This window comes from Haliotis cracherodii, unplaced genomic scaffold, assembly GCF_022045235.1.
Source record: "Haliotis cracherodii isolate W230 unplaced genomic scaffold, xgHalCrac1.p SCAF_10, whole genome shotgun sequence".
NCBI classification, from domain to species: Eukaryota; Metazoa; Mollusca; class Gastropoda; order Lepetellida; family Haliotidae; genus Haliotis; species Haliotis cracherodii.
This window is the reverse complement of record NW_027266265.1, coordinates 3711539-3727907: the sequence shown is the minus strand read 5'-3', so window position 1 is coordinate 3727907 and position 16369 is coordinate 3711539. Positions and strand designations below refer to the sequence as shown.

The 16369-nt window shown below is 37.7% G+C and overlaps 1 protein-coding gene and 1 non-coding gene across 2 annotated transcripts; one reads left to right on the top strand and one right to left on the bottom strand.

The window, feature by feature from the left end:
- Window positions 1-3401: 3401 nt before the first annotated feature.
- On the bottom strand, window positions 3402-12841 carry LOC139445286 (bifunctional coenzyme A synthase-like). Its single transcript, XM_071226420.1, has 2 exons — window positions 12774-12841; window positions 3402-6603 (listed from the first exon to the last, which is right to left on the bottom strand). Exon 2 carries the CDS (start codon window positions 6593-6595, stop codon window positions 4985-4987), a length of 1611 nt encoding a protein of 536 aa, XP_071082521.1. The 5' UTR covers window positions 6596-6603; window positions 12774-12841; the 3' UTR covers window positions 3402-4984.
- Window positions 12842-13432: 591 nt separating this feature from the next.
- On the top strand, window positions 13433-13516 carry Trnal-cag (transfer RNA leucine (anticodon CAG)). Its single transcript has one exon. It is a non-coding gene; the product is annotated as a tRNA-Leu (tRNA).
- The last annotated feature ends 2853 nt before the right edge of the window (window positions 13517-16369 follow it).

Here is a 16369-nt window from a genome sequence, read left to right as displayed (position 1 = left end):
AATACATTGTCTTCCAAACATCATATACTTTACCTGATATACCATTTTTTAATAATATATACTACAACAGAAAATGCTGTACCGAGTTAAAAGCTTTGGAAAAATCAACATACATTATATACATACAGCCTTTCTTAGATAAAAACCTTTGAATAACAGACTACAAAATACAGATACTATGGCTGGTACTATAACCCCTTCTGTCGCCAGCTTGCTCCTCACGTCATTTACCTCAAACTATAATTCTTTTCTATAATATTTTTGTAAGACGTTTGCCAATGACATTTAAAAGGCAAATTCCCCTGAAATGTTACCGTCTATATTATCAACCAGGTCGTTTCCAAAAATAGAAAATAATAATGGTCCTAGGACCGATCCCTGTGTAATACCTCTATACATTGTAGATTGTAACTGTGATTCTTTACCGTTAAAACCACGTTCTGGGTTCTCTTTGATAGATAACTATCAAACTATCTCAACATTTTACCTCGAATTCCACATGAAGATAATTTATAAAGTAATCCTTTATGGCAGACTTTATCAAATATCTTGCTTATGTCAACAAACTCTGCTCCTACCTTTTTTCCAATGTCTAGAGCCTTTGAAGTAAATAATACCAAACGTAAAACACACAGCTCGTAGAACCGCCAGGTATAAAGCCTGACTGGAAAGTGCTCAAAATAATCTTGTCTTTAAAAACTTTAAACACATAATTATAGAAACATGTTCTGAATATGTTTGCCAAACAACTAGTTCAAACGGTTGGTGATGGTTACGGTACCCATATTGATTGGTGTCAAATTTTCATATAGACCGTCTGGTTTCCTAATGTGCCTAAATCAACTGTTACTACCACCAAGATTTCAACTACAACTACTACTGCTACTTCTACTACTACAACAACGATACCATCTACTGGTTAATGTCTAGCACTACGACTACTACAAGTACTGTACCCACTGTCACGTCATCAGGGTGTTCCGCAACATCACGTACGACACGATAAAGGACATACAGTATTCGTTATATTCAGAAGGTTTCTGGTCATATTCAAATATAACCCCTAAAGGAAAAAGCGTGCTGACTTTTCGATCTCACACAAATATCAGCACACACTGTGAGATATACAACTATGGTGTTTGAATTGTTTGGTGTGGTCACATCATATAATGTATACAGTGACTGTTCGAAACAAATAATCAACAGATTGAAAAGAAATATTAAAAGCTTTAGTATATCCGCCATAATGAATCTTTTGAAAGGTACTGGTATGTGTTTAGTTGTCAACAAGCTCCATTTCAAAGGGTGAACTTCGACACGTCACCACAAATAACGTTAGTGTCATCGCCGGGCGTGGGACATGATTGATTGAAAACCAAATCATCGCGGAATATCACGGACTTTCTAAAGGTAGCGTTATGATTGAAATACGATTATATCTGACTGTCACGTCTTTTCACTTACACTTCAAATAGTTCGGCCTTTGTGAATAGACCATCACGTATATTGTATGCCTCTAATCCATTTAACAGTAACAACGCACATCGAAATACCCGAACACTGCGCGTATACAGAAACACATGTGTATTGACATTCAAATTCTCTCACAAAGGCTCTCCCATGGCGGATTAGCTGAATATTGATACCATTAGCTGAATATTGATACCTTACCGGGTTGAGTGTGTATTTGTCTATAGATACTGTTATGAAAAATAATGTGATGTCCATCAATGTATATCTTCGAGTAAAAATCATAATAATGTAATATTGTCAAAATTTTAAGATTTTTTAATATGCCTACTACATTTGTTTTGGATTGCATTCAGAACAAACCTAGTCCCAGGCACAGTGAAAGCCCAAAGCTATTCTGGGGAATTCCTATGGCATACATAGTTTTCATGATCCTGAGTCATTTCCGTATAATGTATTCACACTGGGCACGTGTCCACTGTTGTCTTGTGTCAGTGATGTCACCACTCATCGGACCGTGAAGATCCGGGGTAGAATAGGTCTTCAGCAATCCATGCTTGCCGTAAAAGGTGACTATGCTTGTCGTAGGAGGCGACTAACGGGATCGGGTGGTCAGGCTCGCTGACTTGGTTGATGCATGTCATCGATCCCAATCGATGATCATGATATCAATCACTGGATTGTCTGGTCCAGACTCGATTATTTACAGACCGCCATCATATAGCTGGAATATTGCTGAGTGCGGCATTAAACAACAAACCAACCAACCAACCAACGGGGGAAGAAAGAAACCACAGAGTTTACAATTCAGTTTATTTCATTTTACCCACCATCCACTCTGGATACTTGTGGCAACTGTTTTTATTATCCATTATACACACATTATGACATATACACACAGCTCAGTATCACTGTCAACCAAGATACATAATAAGCCTTACACCAGGACAACAAACAAACAATTTACCTGGGTTGTGTCACATTGTTTCACTCACACACGTGCAGTAGCCAACATTAATATCACTAAAATATCTGTAACAATTAACATGATCAACAATCAACACACATATACAAACATCCGTCAGTGATAAAAATAAACTATGAATCAGGCAAAGAGAAAAAGCAGTCTTTGAACAAGATTGTTTTCAGCTCATCCTTGATCGTCCAGGGAATAACATCTCCATTCTATTAGAATCAATCCCCTGGACCCATTAACTAACATAGCTTCGTTTGTAAATCCCTCTTAGCACATGATCTATCATTCTTTGGCTTGAATTATAAATCTCCAGTGACGTCATCCTATTTTCCTCTAGAGGGGTTAAATCTCATGTATATGGATGATATACTATCCCGGGGATATTTGCTATATAATAAGTTAAAATATCACCGGGATTTTATTAATACAACTTCCGCTTATATTGTAACATATGCATATGCAGGTTTCTAGAAAGACAATTATTTTGCATTTTAACACAATAAAATGAAATGTAACATCAAATCTATTTTTTTCTTTATATTCCCGCGGATCGAACACGCAACCTACGTATCTGTAGCCCAGTGAGTGTTACAATAAGCTGGAGAGGCACTGATAAATCACTTTGCTTTTAATAATTCCTTTGCCAGCAACCGTACGCTAGCAAAAGATATTTTACGCCGGTTTCTTAAGGAACATGGAAAGTATGTTTGAAAAATAAAAATGTTGATAAATGTTTTTTAAGTTTTTCTTCGGTTTATAAGTTAGACAAAACACTTCCCCTCAGGTTTTTATGAGATTTAAAACCCACATCCTCAGGTTAAAACCCCAGGGCTAATACCCCTGGGTTTTATCCCTTGGATTCTGTTCTTAAATCTCAAACACCTGAGGGGAAGTGTTTCATCTAACTTATAAACTAATTTTAGTTTATCAAAAATGCCTCTTCTGAATGACCTATATTTAAAAAAAAAAAATATATTTTCCTGAGTATAATGATGGAGTAAAGACCCATCCCCCTGGATGATGATGTTGTTTTGGACATGGCACCTGACAGTGGCCTCAAGTACAAGTGGTATCCCACTTGTTTCAATCATGAAGAAGGATTGGGATGTAATGTGACTGGACATATACTCTTAGAGTTGTGTCATTTGAAAATAAGAGATGTGATGGTGAATGGGTCAAGAGAATTATCATAATAGAAAAGATAACACTAACTGGAGGATGCTAATCATGCATACACTGAGGAATCTAGTGATGAGCCTACCCTGTGACCTAAGGAGAAAGTAAATAGCAGCAAGTATTGTCCACACACATCACAGTTTATCACACTGGGTACTTCTCTGTTTAAATATTGTTGTTTGTTATCAGAATCCTGCATCCCATGCAGCACAAAAATCAAAATTCAATCACTGAAAAAAACAACATGCAACCCATTGAAAATAAAAAAAGAATGCACTCCTGAAAAAAAGGTTGGTAGTGATTACGATTACATCAGGCTACACCTTGGGTGCCAGTTCTGGAGTAATTCTAGGTCAGGAAAACAAATCAGCTGATAAGTGAGTGAACCTTAGAAAAATTATGTGAAATTTAATGAGTTTATATGTACTCTTCATGATGACCCAGTCAGTCTTCAATTTGTCTACATATAAAGTTTGGTGCATTAATATCAATATTATAGCAGAAATCAACAGTCTTGATACTCTCAATTGATGTTTATTGTCCGTTATTCGTTGACAATAATAAGTGAAAAGCTCATTCGTTTGGATCCGTTAACATGCTTTTCCTTTGAACGTTAGCGTTGAATGAACAGTGTTGAGGTTCAAGAAACTAGAAAATAACAAGAAAATGTGCTAAGTTACAGTGTAAACAGTGAATTGGCTAAGTTGTTACAAATACAAAATTCTACAAATATTATATCATTTGAAGATAAATGATAGCTTCAACATTACTTTAGATGTACACACGTTGTACAAATATGAAAATGCAAGTTAAAAACTTACATCTGTGTTCTGCAATAGTTCATGACATGTTTCTCCAACATGGAGACCTTTCAAACTGAAGGTGACAGTGGATGAGGTCACATGACTAATCCCATGATGCAACACAACTGATTATAAGTCACAAAAACTTTTGCCTGAACCTGGGATTGAACCCTGGACCTTTATGCAGCTAGTCCAGTGACATAACCAACAGACCATTGTTAAGGCTGATATCTGTACATGAAATTCATAACATTTTTGCATAACAGATTTGCAACATAAATTATACATTCTGCACTAACAATCAACGTATCGGAACGAAATGATACAAACATGTACACGTGACATTTTATGGGCTAGTTGCCTTATTGGTGCTGTCACCTATTTCACTCATTGTAAAATTAAACAGTGAGTTTCTATAAAATTTGTTAATTATTCATTGATCTTGTGTTGTAATTTACAGATTATTTATACTTCTGTACCAACCCAATTCTGGATTAACCTCTGCGTTTAAATCTGGAAATTGGCTGGTGACACTATTGTAATCCTGTTGTGATATCAACTAGAGCTTTGCCCCTCTGCTGATCCTGTCTTGGAGCAGTCTCCATGCCTTCTCACATTGTCTCTGTGTGTAGTCATACTCCCACATCGTACACAGGGTCACATTAGCTTGTGCAAGTCGGTCCTGATTGGTCAGCTGGGCATCAAGCCTCTTTACTGCTTCTTCTTCCGACAAGCTATTCCTCTCCATCAACCTCTTGGTGGCTTCAACACGAGGTACAAACGCTGACCAGACCTCATGCACCCTGCTGTTCCATCCAGCCTCCAGCAACACAGCTGCATCCAAGATCACTACCTCCTTCCCGCTCTCCTGAAACCTACTAATTTCTGCCTCGGCTAGTTTAATAATTTCTGGCCAAACAATTTTGTTTAATTCATCAAGTTTACTCCGGTCTGAAAACACAATACCCCCCAGCTTCTTTCGATCAATCTCCCTATCTGAGCCCACAATACCTTCCCCAAAGGTTTGTTTGATCTTATCATAGGCAGGTGTCCCAGGTTTATAAGCTTCGTGTCCAAGTTTATCACAATCCACTACTCCTGCTCCTAATCCTTCAAGTCTTCTACAGATGGAGGATTTCCCACTAGCTGTTCCCCCAGTCAGGCCAATCCTGTACGGTGATTTGGGAACGTTGGAGTTGACAACAGGTTTCAGTAGAGTTCCGAGAAGACGTTTCCTTAAAGAGGAGGAGCTGACTTTATCATCTTCATCCGGGGTGTGGCTGTTGTCGGCCACGAGATCAATCACTACCTGTTCAAGTCTGTTCATCCCTCGTTTCTCTCGCTCGGTATTAACCATAGCACCACCCTTCCGGGTCTCATCACTCAGAATGATACACTGAAAGTCAGGGTCCGTGACAGTTGGTCCATAGGCATCAAATATGGTCACCACATCAGGTTCAATTGTCGGCTTAATGTCCCTTATGAAATCTTCCACGGCTGAAGTCCGCACAGACAGGGGTTCCATAAGCTCTGCAACAACTTTCTTGTCGTTCATCTTACCTTCAGAAATACCTACAGTTAGCTTCTTGTTAGCAAACATGCAGCCTTCACTCAGTAGAATCTTGTGACCAACATGCAGTCTATCAAAGGTTCCGCCTAATACAACATTTTTATATGTTGTAAGAACAGGATCATCCGAGGGATCAGAACTGGAACTAGAACTAATTTGTGGGTCAAGTATATGGAAGTCCACATCTGCATCTGTCAAAAACAATGACTTGACCTGTTCCAACAGAAACCCTTTGTCCTCAGACAACTCATTTGATGTTGGGGTGTTGTCCAGGATAACTAGGCCGTATTCCCTCAGTAAAGGATATTTTGCTAACTGCAGATCATGGTTTGTGATATGGCTTAGCAGGACCCGGATGTCTAACTGTCGGCAGACTGAGGAACCAATGGAATAAATGTCCTTCACAACTTTCCTTATCTCTGAGGTAACAGGGATTGGGGAGAGAAGGAACTTGGTGTTGGCGTTCCTTGTCTTGATTGGCTGGAGATGAACGTAGAGTGTATCGGACACCACTTGGGACACGCGTTGGAGTAGCGAGGGAATCTGTCCTCGCAGAGCTGTGAGGGGCTGTGTTAGGATAAGCAGACCACTTGACACCATGCTTCGGTCTGAAAGTAGAAAGATGAGGCGTATCATGAGTGAACAATGTTTGTTTTACTGGTGAGGTGAGGTACAGATTATTACATGTACAAAGCGACGTGTGTGTGAAGTTGTGTATGGACTATTGCCTGTTTTATGGTGCTAGCCTACTGAGATACCATACCGTAGTTTAACATGAATATCTCACTCAGATACAGTGTACTGACTCCGAGCAGGATAATCACAAGTACCATATTTTATATTTTTGGTATGATGAGGTCAGAGATCGAACCCGACATTCAGCTCTCTCGGCATCTATGATCTATTCACCGACCATGTAGTTGGCGGTCTTTAAATAATCGAGTCTGGACCAGACAATCCAGTGATTGATATCATGAGCATCGATCCATGCAATTGGGATCGATGACATGCATCAAACAAGTCAGCGAGCCTGACCACCCGATCCCGTTAGTTGCCTTTTACGACAAGCATAGTTACCTTTAACAGCAAGTACAGACCATGTAGATGGTCTATGGATTTAACACTGCTTTTGATGGATACTTAGAAGCTGGAAGAACACAAGATCGTGAAACCGTTTGGGATAACAACTGTTTTGCTTGTAACAACATTTCAGGACCTCTTCCATGACCAGGAACCTCATTGGACATCTGGATTGTTAATCTAGTCAGCTCTTTGTTATCACACCCAGCCTTGCTTGACAACGGTATAAGGATCTATATCAAATGTCGCCTTTACAGTAAATAAAGACGTCCTATAAATTGTGTCTACATTGTCCTCTTCTAAGTAATGCAAGCGGTCGGGTAGCCTAGTGGTTAAAGCGTTTGCTCGTCGCGCCGAAGACCTGGGTTCGATTCCTGACATGGGAACAATGTGTGAAGCCCAATTAAGGTGTCCCCCGCCGTGATATCACTGGAATATTGCTAAAAGCGGCGTAAAACCATACTCACTCACTTACTCACTCACTCTAAGTAATGCCTGTCAAACAATTCAATAAAGAAGTTATAAAATAATGTTTCGTGTCTTAACATATTGTTCATATTCCCGTTATATCACAGCACGTCAGCAATGCCTTAGATGTTTACTTCAGCATACAGTAATCAGGGCTCGGTTCAAGGAACAGCTGGATGCACCCTGGTCTCATAAATTTATCACAATTGAAACATATAAACTGGTCATATTGAGGTGGTCAGACCCCTCTCTGCGGTATCCACAGCTATAGTTAAGATATTGTTCATTGTTCAAGTTTCTTGCAAATAAAATTGTAATTGTCTCCTGTGACTCAGGCTATTTGCAAGAAAACCAGCACGCCATTTGGAAGGTTTTGTACATCAGAACAGAACCATGATAGTATCCCAATCGTGTGGATTGATGCTCATGATGTCAATCACTGGATTGTCTGACATGTCACTAAGACATAAATATTAGGTTGCATTTTTCAATAATATTTTGCACTGGTGCATTTTTTATTATAGCTAAATCGTGCCCTGGTAATAATCAGGTGAAGTTAACCAAAGTCGGTGGCGGAAAGTAGATGGATGGGTGACTGTGTATGGCAGCTAGACTCCCGAGAGTTTTGGGGGCATCGATCGTGCCCCACAGCAGATGGAGCATGTGTGTCTTCAGGCAAGTGATGGACTGTGTCTGAAAATGTGCCTCTGTTCACAGAGCAGTGAAAGGGTACCTGGTAGGAAGAGATGTAATGTGGCTGCTAACACGGTTAACTGTCTAGCGCCTCATAGGCAGCTTGGGTTGTTGTCTCTGCAGGGAGATAAGAATGAAAATGGAGGACACACTGATCCATTGACGGTGTAATAATGTAGCGCTTTGAGCACGCTTAAGAGTGGCTTGGGTGCATTATAAACATGCATTATAATTGGAATGACAATGGGTGAGGCCTCTATTGATATCTATAAACATTGGTCAACAGGAATCAACACACACAACCCACAAAAACATTCAAACCTTTACCATTGTTAATAATGTTATTTGTCAAACAGGTCAACCAGCACTCAAACGTTTTAACATTGGAATTATTTTTATGCAATGATCATAAATAATAATGATAATATCATATGATGAAAAATAGGGATGAAATATATATCATGTATATACAGCCTAGGGTTATTCTGAACCAAGATAAAAACATTGTTTCATCATAATCACAATTTAGAGTCTCCATGATATTATTTCAGGGAAGAAAGTTTTTTATTTCATCCATGTTGATTGAAACATGTGAACTGAAATAAAAAATTTTTTAAAATTCTGTCCATCGGACGCTTTTAGGAACTAGAACTAACTGAAAGAATATCTTGCATCAAATATGATATGGGATAAAACTTTCTAAGGAAAGTACAGATTCTTGTACACTTTGGGGGTTGAGTCCCATCCGGGATTTGTCACACAAAGTCAGCGATCTAACCCCATCAGCCACCGAGGCTTCCACAAAAATGAAAGTCGGACAATTGGTAGTCTAGATCACATACTTTGTGTACCCCTTTGACAAGTGTAAATTGGCACGGCTCCCATGGCCGAAAGCTATAAACACATAATGCCATTTAGAAAGTGGTCAAATGTAACAAATGTTATATTTGGGATAAAACTTTCTTGGTAAAGTACAGATTCACGTACTTTTTTGGGTTGAGGCACCTAAGCACATAAAGTCAGCGGTTTAACCCACTCAGCCACCGAGGATTCCACAAAAATGAAAGTCCGACAATTGGTAGTGTAGATCATGTACTTTGTGTACCCCTCTGAAAAGTGTAAATTGGCACGGTTCCCATGGCCAAAAGCTATGAACACACAATGCCATTTAGAAAGTGGTCAAATGTAACAAATGTTATATTTGGGATAAAACTTTCTTAGTAATTGGTAATGTACAGATTCTCGTACTTTTTGGGGTTATTGGGATTCAACCCAAAAAAGTACAAGAATCTGTACTTAACTGGGAAAGTTTCATCCCAAATAAAACATATGATCACGATTACAAGTATACTTACCGCCAATAGAAAAGCGAACAATAGAAACATGTAGAGAAGTATGTACGTCAAGAAGGGATGTTTCTAATGTGTACCACTAAAGGACAAAACAAACAATCAATCAAGTATTACCATAGAGTGTCTTTATTCTTATAATGATATGATGCATGTGATTTCCAAACTTTACACGCTAATCCTGCACAAGACAAATGGTGCATCTGGAGTCATGGATCTGTGATGTCACGTGATGCGTTCATCAGCGTCAGTTCAATATGTTTTTTGAGTATCAAAGCATTCTTATCTCTTGAATGAGTACGTCTTCATCTATTAACCAACAGGTATGGTGTTCATGTTTCTTTTGGAGGTGAGTATATTTTGGGTGGGATTATAGAGTCTGTTCGCCACCAAAAAGTATCACAAAACTAGCTATAACACAAGAAAATGAGGTCTGAAAATACATATTTAAACGTGACCATTCAATCCTTAGGGTTAGTTGTGTCAGGGTTAGGGTACCCATAGCTCTTGAATGCTAATAGTGGCAAAAATAGTCTATAGCAATTCAGTATTTGGGATGAAAACTCAATTAAGTCCTGTGTTACAGTGTTTCAGATGGCCGTCGGTCACCGGTCACAGACAGATAAAATTTCAAATGTCAGATGGTTTGTTTTGACCGACAGAGTGGATGAGTATGGTTTAATGCCGCTTTTAGCAATATTCCAGCAATATCACGTCGGGGGACACCAGAAATGGGCTTCACACATTGTACCCATGTCGGGAATCGAACCACCGTCTTTGGCGTGACAAGCGAACGCTTTAACCACTAGGCTACCCGACCGCCCTTTGACCGATAGAAATGCTGAGAAAGGCATCACAAGCTTTCATGACTTCATGATTAAAAAGTTATTCCTACTAACAGTATCATTTTAATGACCAATGAAATGCTCTCAGAAAGTTTTGTGTCATTCTGAAAATGTACAACACAATATTGTCCTATTTTCGATCAAACTTTTCAGCATCATGCCTTAATTATTGTTCATAACACAAGGATATTTTATTTGTATTAATGTCTTATGTTGGCAATGTTGTCTTGTTTTTTTCAACAAAAGGTAAGTAAATACGCGGTAATTTTTTTTTCATAATGCTTCAACATGGGTTAGACATTGCACGTTTGTGACAGTTGTCCTTGTGTCTGGGGTTTGGGGGATGAAGTTTAAGGCAGAATTGCCCCCAGACCCGGGTACGCAGAAGCTATGCCCGATTTCTTAAAAGTACCGATTTAACTTTGAATTTCTACTGCAGTAACCCACACTGACAGATGCACAGAAGTTGCCATAATTTTTAAACATGCTGTTTGAACAAATACATTTTGCACATTTTTATATTTTGATTTTTAAAGGCATCACATCTGCTGCATGCCCCACATAACTGACTTATTAACTTTTGCCATTGACTTGCTACATATCTTGGGTCCAATTCACTGATTCATATACAGCCTTTTGTGTCAAAATCACCGAATGTTATGTGAATGATTGCCTTATTCCTGACCAAATTTCTTTGTGGAACTGATGACGATGATACAGTTTGACAATAAGACAAAAAGAGAAACGGCAAAACTGTCTGACTTTGATGATCTGTGAGAACTGAGTCAAATTCTTCATAGATTTATCAAAAGAAACCTGGTTTCATATTTCATAATAATATGTATAACATTGTATGATGTATTCCTATCTTCTGATCTGTAGAGAATGTTATTATCATGCTAGAATTAAAATTTGTCATTTCTCAAAGGATGGTTTAAAAAAACATACATATATATATCATTGGATTGTTTAGTTACTAACTATCAGTATTTTTTATTTCAGTATCAACATGATCAAATAAAGAACAGTTTAGTATCTTATGATGTTTATCAATTAAGAAGCATCTTATGACGACAGCTTTTGTTGTGATAAATAGTGATCTCTGATAAAATGTTAATGCACTGACTGTATACTCAGTAATTACAGCCCTACTGCCATGCATGCTGGAGAATATCATGTACTGTGCATGAAGACAAATTACGTTCTTGTAAGTGCAAAGTCAAGATTTTCTCAACAGGTTGAAGGTTACTTCAATTTCAGTGTGCTGAGAGGGAAACATGAATTTGGCAGATCCCAACAACTAACTACCTATACACAATGTACTACACTGAGAAGGGAATAAAAACACTTAAACCATTTAGTGACTGACATCTCAACAACCAGTGACATGAGGCTGGCACTCAAGTGTCTGTCCTAGTTGAAAAGGAACAAGCGGGATTTAGTATGGGAAACCTCATTCGCCTAGCAATGCGGGGGTTATAGCTTAACAGCACCTCAGCTAAAAATGAATGAGTTAAAATGGCACCGATTATTAATTTTTCAATCTGTTTTTTTTCTTAAAAACAAACAATTGATGAAATTAAACTCACAGTTTCACATGCAAACACATATAATTGTAACATGTAATTGCTTTTAAACATGTTTACATTAGAAATTAGACTGTACTCCACTTTACTTGCCGATTGGGAGTTGAAATTAAACATATTGCAAAAACATCTCATTCAACAGTTTTCAATTTAGCTCAATGTCAAACTGATGCATGACATATGTTGTATGTGAGAAGACAGTCTGGTAAAATCAACACCCAGTATCATGTGATGCTACGATGAAATATGGTTAAAAGAGAATGACAAAAATAAAATTAATAGATGAAATCATATCTATATATGTAAGCCTATAGTGATGATAGTATGGTGACAAAAGTAGAATCATGTTACCAATTAATAAAGTATAAATACAACTACATAAATCGTTTTTATCGTATTTAATTAATATTGGAAATACAGTCGAAACTATCGATATTCTTAAATGAAATCGATACTATTGATCGGAAACTGATTTAACAATCGATTTATTGACTTTAAGTGCTTACCAATAGCAATATATAAAACACCTACCAAGACGACGTTTTTTAGCCTACACCCACCTGGCGCAGCTAACTAAATCACTGCAAGCATTTATTAGGTCAGTTGATTGTTTCACTGAAACTTTCAGGGACTGTCGTTTGGAAACGGATTTGTTTCTGTGTTTGAAATGAATGTCATTTAGTGTAACATCGTTATGATTGTGAAACAAATTACGATGAGATACCCCTAGGAGGAAAGACTTAGATATAATGTATACCTTTCTATCTGCAGATAAATCCACTTCGGCAAGATTCAGCTCAAGCCCTAGCGTTCAAAGTTAATATGACGAACAGGAAATGGTCTTCTTAAAATCCGGATGATTTCGTTGGTGGTTGTAAAACACTTTTCTAAAATGATTCCTATTCGTCACCTTTTCTTAGAATTGGCGGAGAGGGTAGGGTCAGGAGAAGACACACGTGTATCAGTGTAATATTCAACTTTACAGAGTACAGGAACTTTATTTTTCGCGTCCATAGAAATGTGAATGGGCGAGTCCGGGTGGTACTTTAACTGGTACCTGGGATAGGATGCGCAATCCCCTTTCTCAATAAGTAGAATCAAATGACAATGACTTGGGTACCAGTCAAACGCACATGTTTATGTACGCTCAACAGCAGCGCATGCTACGCCAGTTTGGGTTCATGTATCTATCGAGCAATACCCCCTACTGTAGTAACGCTGTCCGGAGTGTAATGGTCACGTAAACTGGTATTATGGAGAAGTTTGTGTCGATATCAAGCTTGCACAAGAAATAAATCAAGAATCTACATTAAAAATCCTTAAAAAATTACACTGAAAAACACGCACTTGAGCACTTGAGCGCATCGATTGACATTTTTGTTATTGAAATTCTAAAATTCTCTCATCGTGCTACATGTCAGGATGGCCGAGCGGTCTAAGGCGCTGCGTTCAGGTCGCAGTCTGGTTCTCCAGGCGTGGGTTCGAATCCCACTTCTGACACAAACTTTTTCTTTTCGTTTAATGTGTATGGCAATCTGGATGATACGAGTTCGTTTATTCAAAATACAGCGATAGAAACTAAGTTTTAGTCCACTAGTTCTTATAATGATATAGTGTATACATACCAGAGGCGATCCAGGATTTTGAAAGACGAGGGGTGCACATTATAGTACCGTCTGTCGAACCCAGGATTTCAGTGTCCTGAGATGACGTTTTAAACCCATGGCTACCCCACCGCCCCATTAGGATGATGTTGTTGTTTTTTAAATAACAGATGAACATATTGACGTATTCCAGCTGGTACTAGACCTATAGTGTAAGTTGTCGATGCTCCGATGCGATAAAATAAAGTAACGATTAATCGGCAACCCTGCATTCCAGTGTCCATAATCAATTGTACCCAATCACCTTTAATATCAAATTATAAGATTTACGGTATCTCTTGTCGTATTCAAACATCATTTCTGCAAATCCACCCCGTCCACCCGACTCCCCTGATGAATAAGAATTGTATTATAAAAATCATTGTAAGGCTCGCCAACATCCATTTTTTGTGTGTGAAAAAATAGCAACCGATTGGGATCCAAGTATGACCATTGATCCGTGATACAATCCCAGCCAATCTTTTCACTAAACTGAGCAGAAGCATAAACTGAGCAGTTGATTTGATCAAATTTTTGATTTCCAATTGAAAATATCTATGTAAACGATAATATATCCAAAACATGACTTGTACTGGCGCGTATTCAGCATTCAAGGAATATGAACCGTTTCATTGGCATTTTAGGAGTTGGTAAGTAAAAGTAAAGATAAGATATCTTATGGATGACAACTTCTTTATTCTATTATCTATACCGAAACGTCGCATCATAATAGAATAAAGAATTTGACATCCATAAAATATCTTGTCTTTACTGACACTTTAAAAATAATTCTACATAGAATTAATTTTTTAAATACATTGTTATTTAAAACTTTTAAAAATTAAAACAAAGACTTTGTCGCACAATACACAAGTGCCGATGGATATCTTATATGTTATAAGTTGAAGATTCAAATCGTTAGTGGTTAGCTTATTATCAATGTAACATAACACATGAGGTTACATGCGACATGGAAGATGCACAACACACAGATACATATGGGTTTTATACGAGAATGAACACCACAACAAACCTACAGCGAACAGTGAACCTCTAAATAAGTATTTACACTCCCCACTATGCATGGGATGGTGACAGAAACGTGATGAAATGTTAATTCAACACCATGTCTTCTTTAAGAAACATCACATGTGATGAACATTATATTTTGATGAAAAATCTCTCCTGCAATTTTAATATGAAATACACATTTCTTAAAATGCTGTGAACTTTTTTAATTATTTCAAAAATACCAAACCTACATGACAGTTTGCTACATACTTGTACAGTGGTGCTTTAGTGCCATACATAACAATGTAGTTTGTTTTTTATCTTTAAGTATGAATCGTTTGCGTTCTGTTCAGATCTTTATCTAAAGTACAGTGTAAGGGAGATAACTCTAAATACCGAAACCTTGTTTTCGGGGAGCTTCTTACAATTTAGTATGTCTCCCAGATCCTTGAGAATAAATCTGAAATATTTGTCAAAGCGTCGTTAAGACCAACTCACACACACTTTTGGCATGAGTAGCCTCCCTTAGCTACCAAGATGCGCTCGTCATTGGTTCGAATCCCTGATTATGATCCTTGGTCTGTAATCACAAACCCTGATGTCGGAGTTTCCAGCATTGTGCGTCTCGCACCTCTTTGAATTCGTTTGTGTCCCCAACTATGAGCTATGGATTTACATTACGATCTGACTGGAGTCCGTGATTGAGCCGACTCGCCACAAAATACTCACCGAGACGGGGTATACACACGAGTTTAAACCCACCTCTCTGCTCATTCCTGTTAAGATACATCATGTGGTCATTAGCGACCACACCAGGACATAGATGATGCAGAGAATGAAACTAAACCACAGTACATCGCAACTTCAAGCGTTTCCATTTATACGCAACTTCAAGCGTTTCCATATATATATATATATATATATATATATATATATATATATATATATATATATATATATATATAAAAGCACGAACAGGTTTTAGGTTGATTTAACAAACTCGACCCTTGTTTTATTTTGTATAAGGCTTCTTCTTTTATCAAAATTTTAATATGTAATTATGCTATCACTAGCCATTTCGATGTGTTTTTAGTTATCGCATTTACACATTCAAGGATTAACATAATTTACTTTTCATAGTGTATTGATATTTTAGCACGCCTAACTGATTACGCTTGGTCACTTGGTGTTATTCATAATGTTATACATTTACGGACCTGGGGATATGGCTAAATAGTACATGTATTACATAGGAGTAAAGTACTCAGTATCTACAGGGTATCTACTGTACTCACGATCTGATGAATACGAGAATATATTACTTAGAATAATCTTTTTTTGTTTCTTTAGCCGCCTTCAAGTTAATATTTATTGCAAATAAATGTATTTTTTCCTTTTTGATAAAGTATGTCCTCACACCTCATAATATGTGGTTGTAGATGTACCCGTCACATCAACCGATAGTGCACAGCGCAGATATCTGAGGTATATGTGGTTATCACTAGGGGAATAGGAAAACATATGTCAAAACTCTTCAAGATTTGAAATTCAAAATACACACAAACATTTGCATTAAAACATGTGGAAATTCATCAGAAATAACGTTACAAATACATTAGCTTTCCCTACGTTGAACCCCTGTGGCCAGGTTTGATAAACATTCAGTCGCAACAGATAGAGTCATCTATGTAAAAATATG

What these genes read in the sequence shown, in the direction of transcription:
- LOC139445286 (XM_071226420.1), bottom strand. Translation starts at nt 6,595, where the DNA reads ATGGTGTCAAGTGGTCTGCTTATCCTAACACAGCCCCTCACAGCTCTG.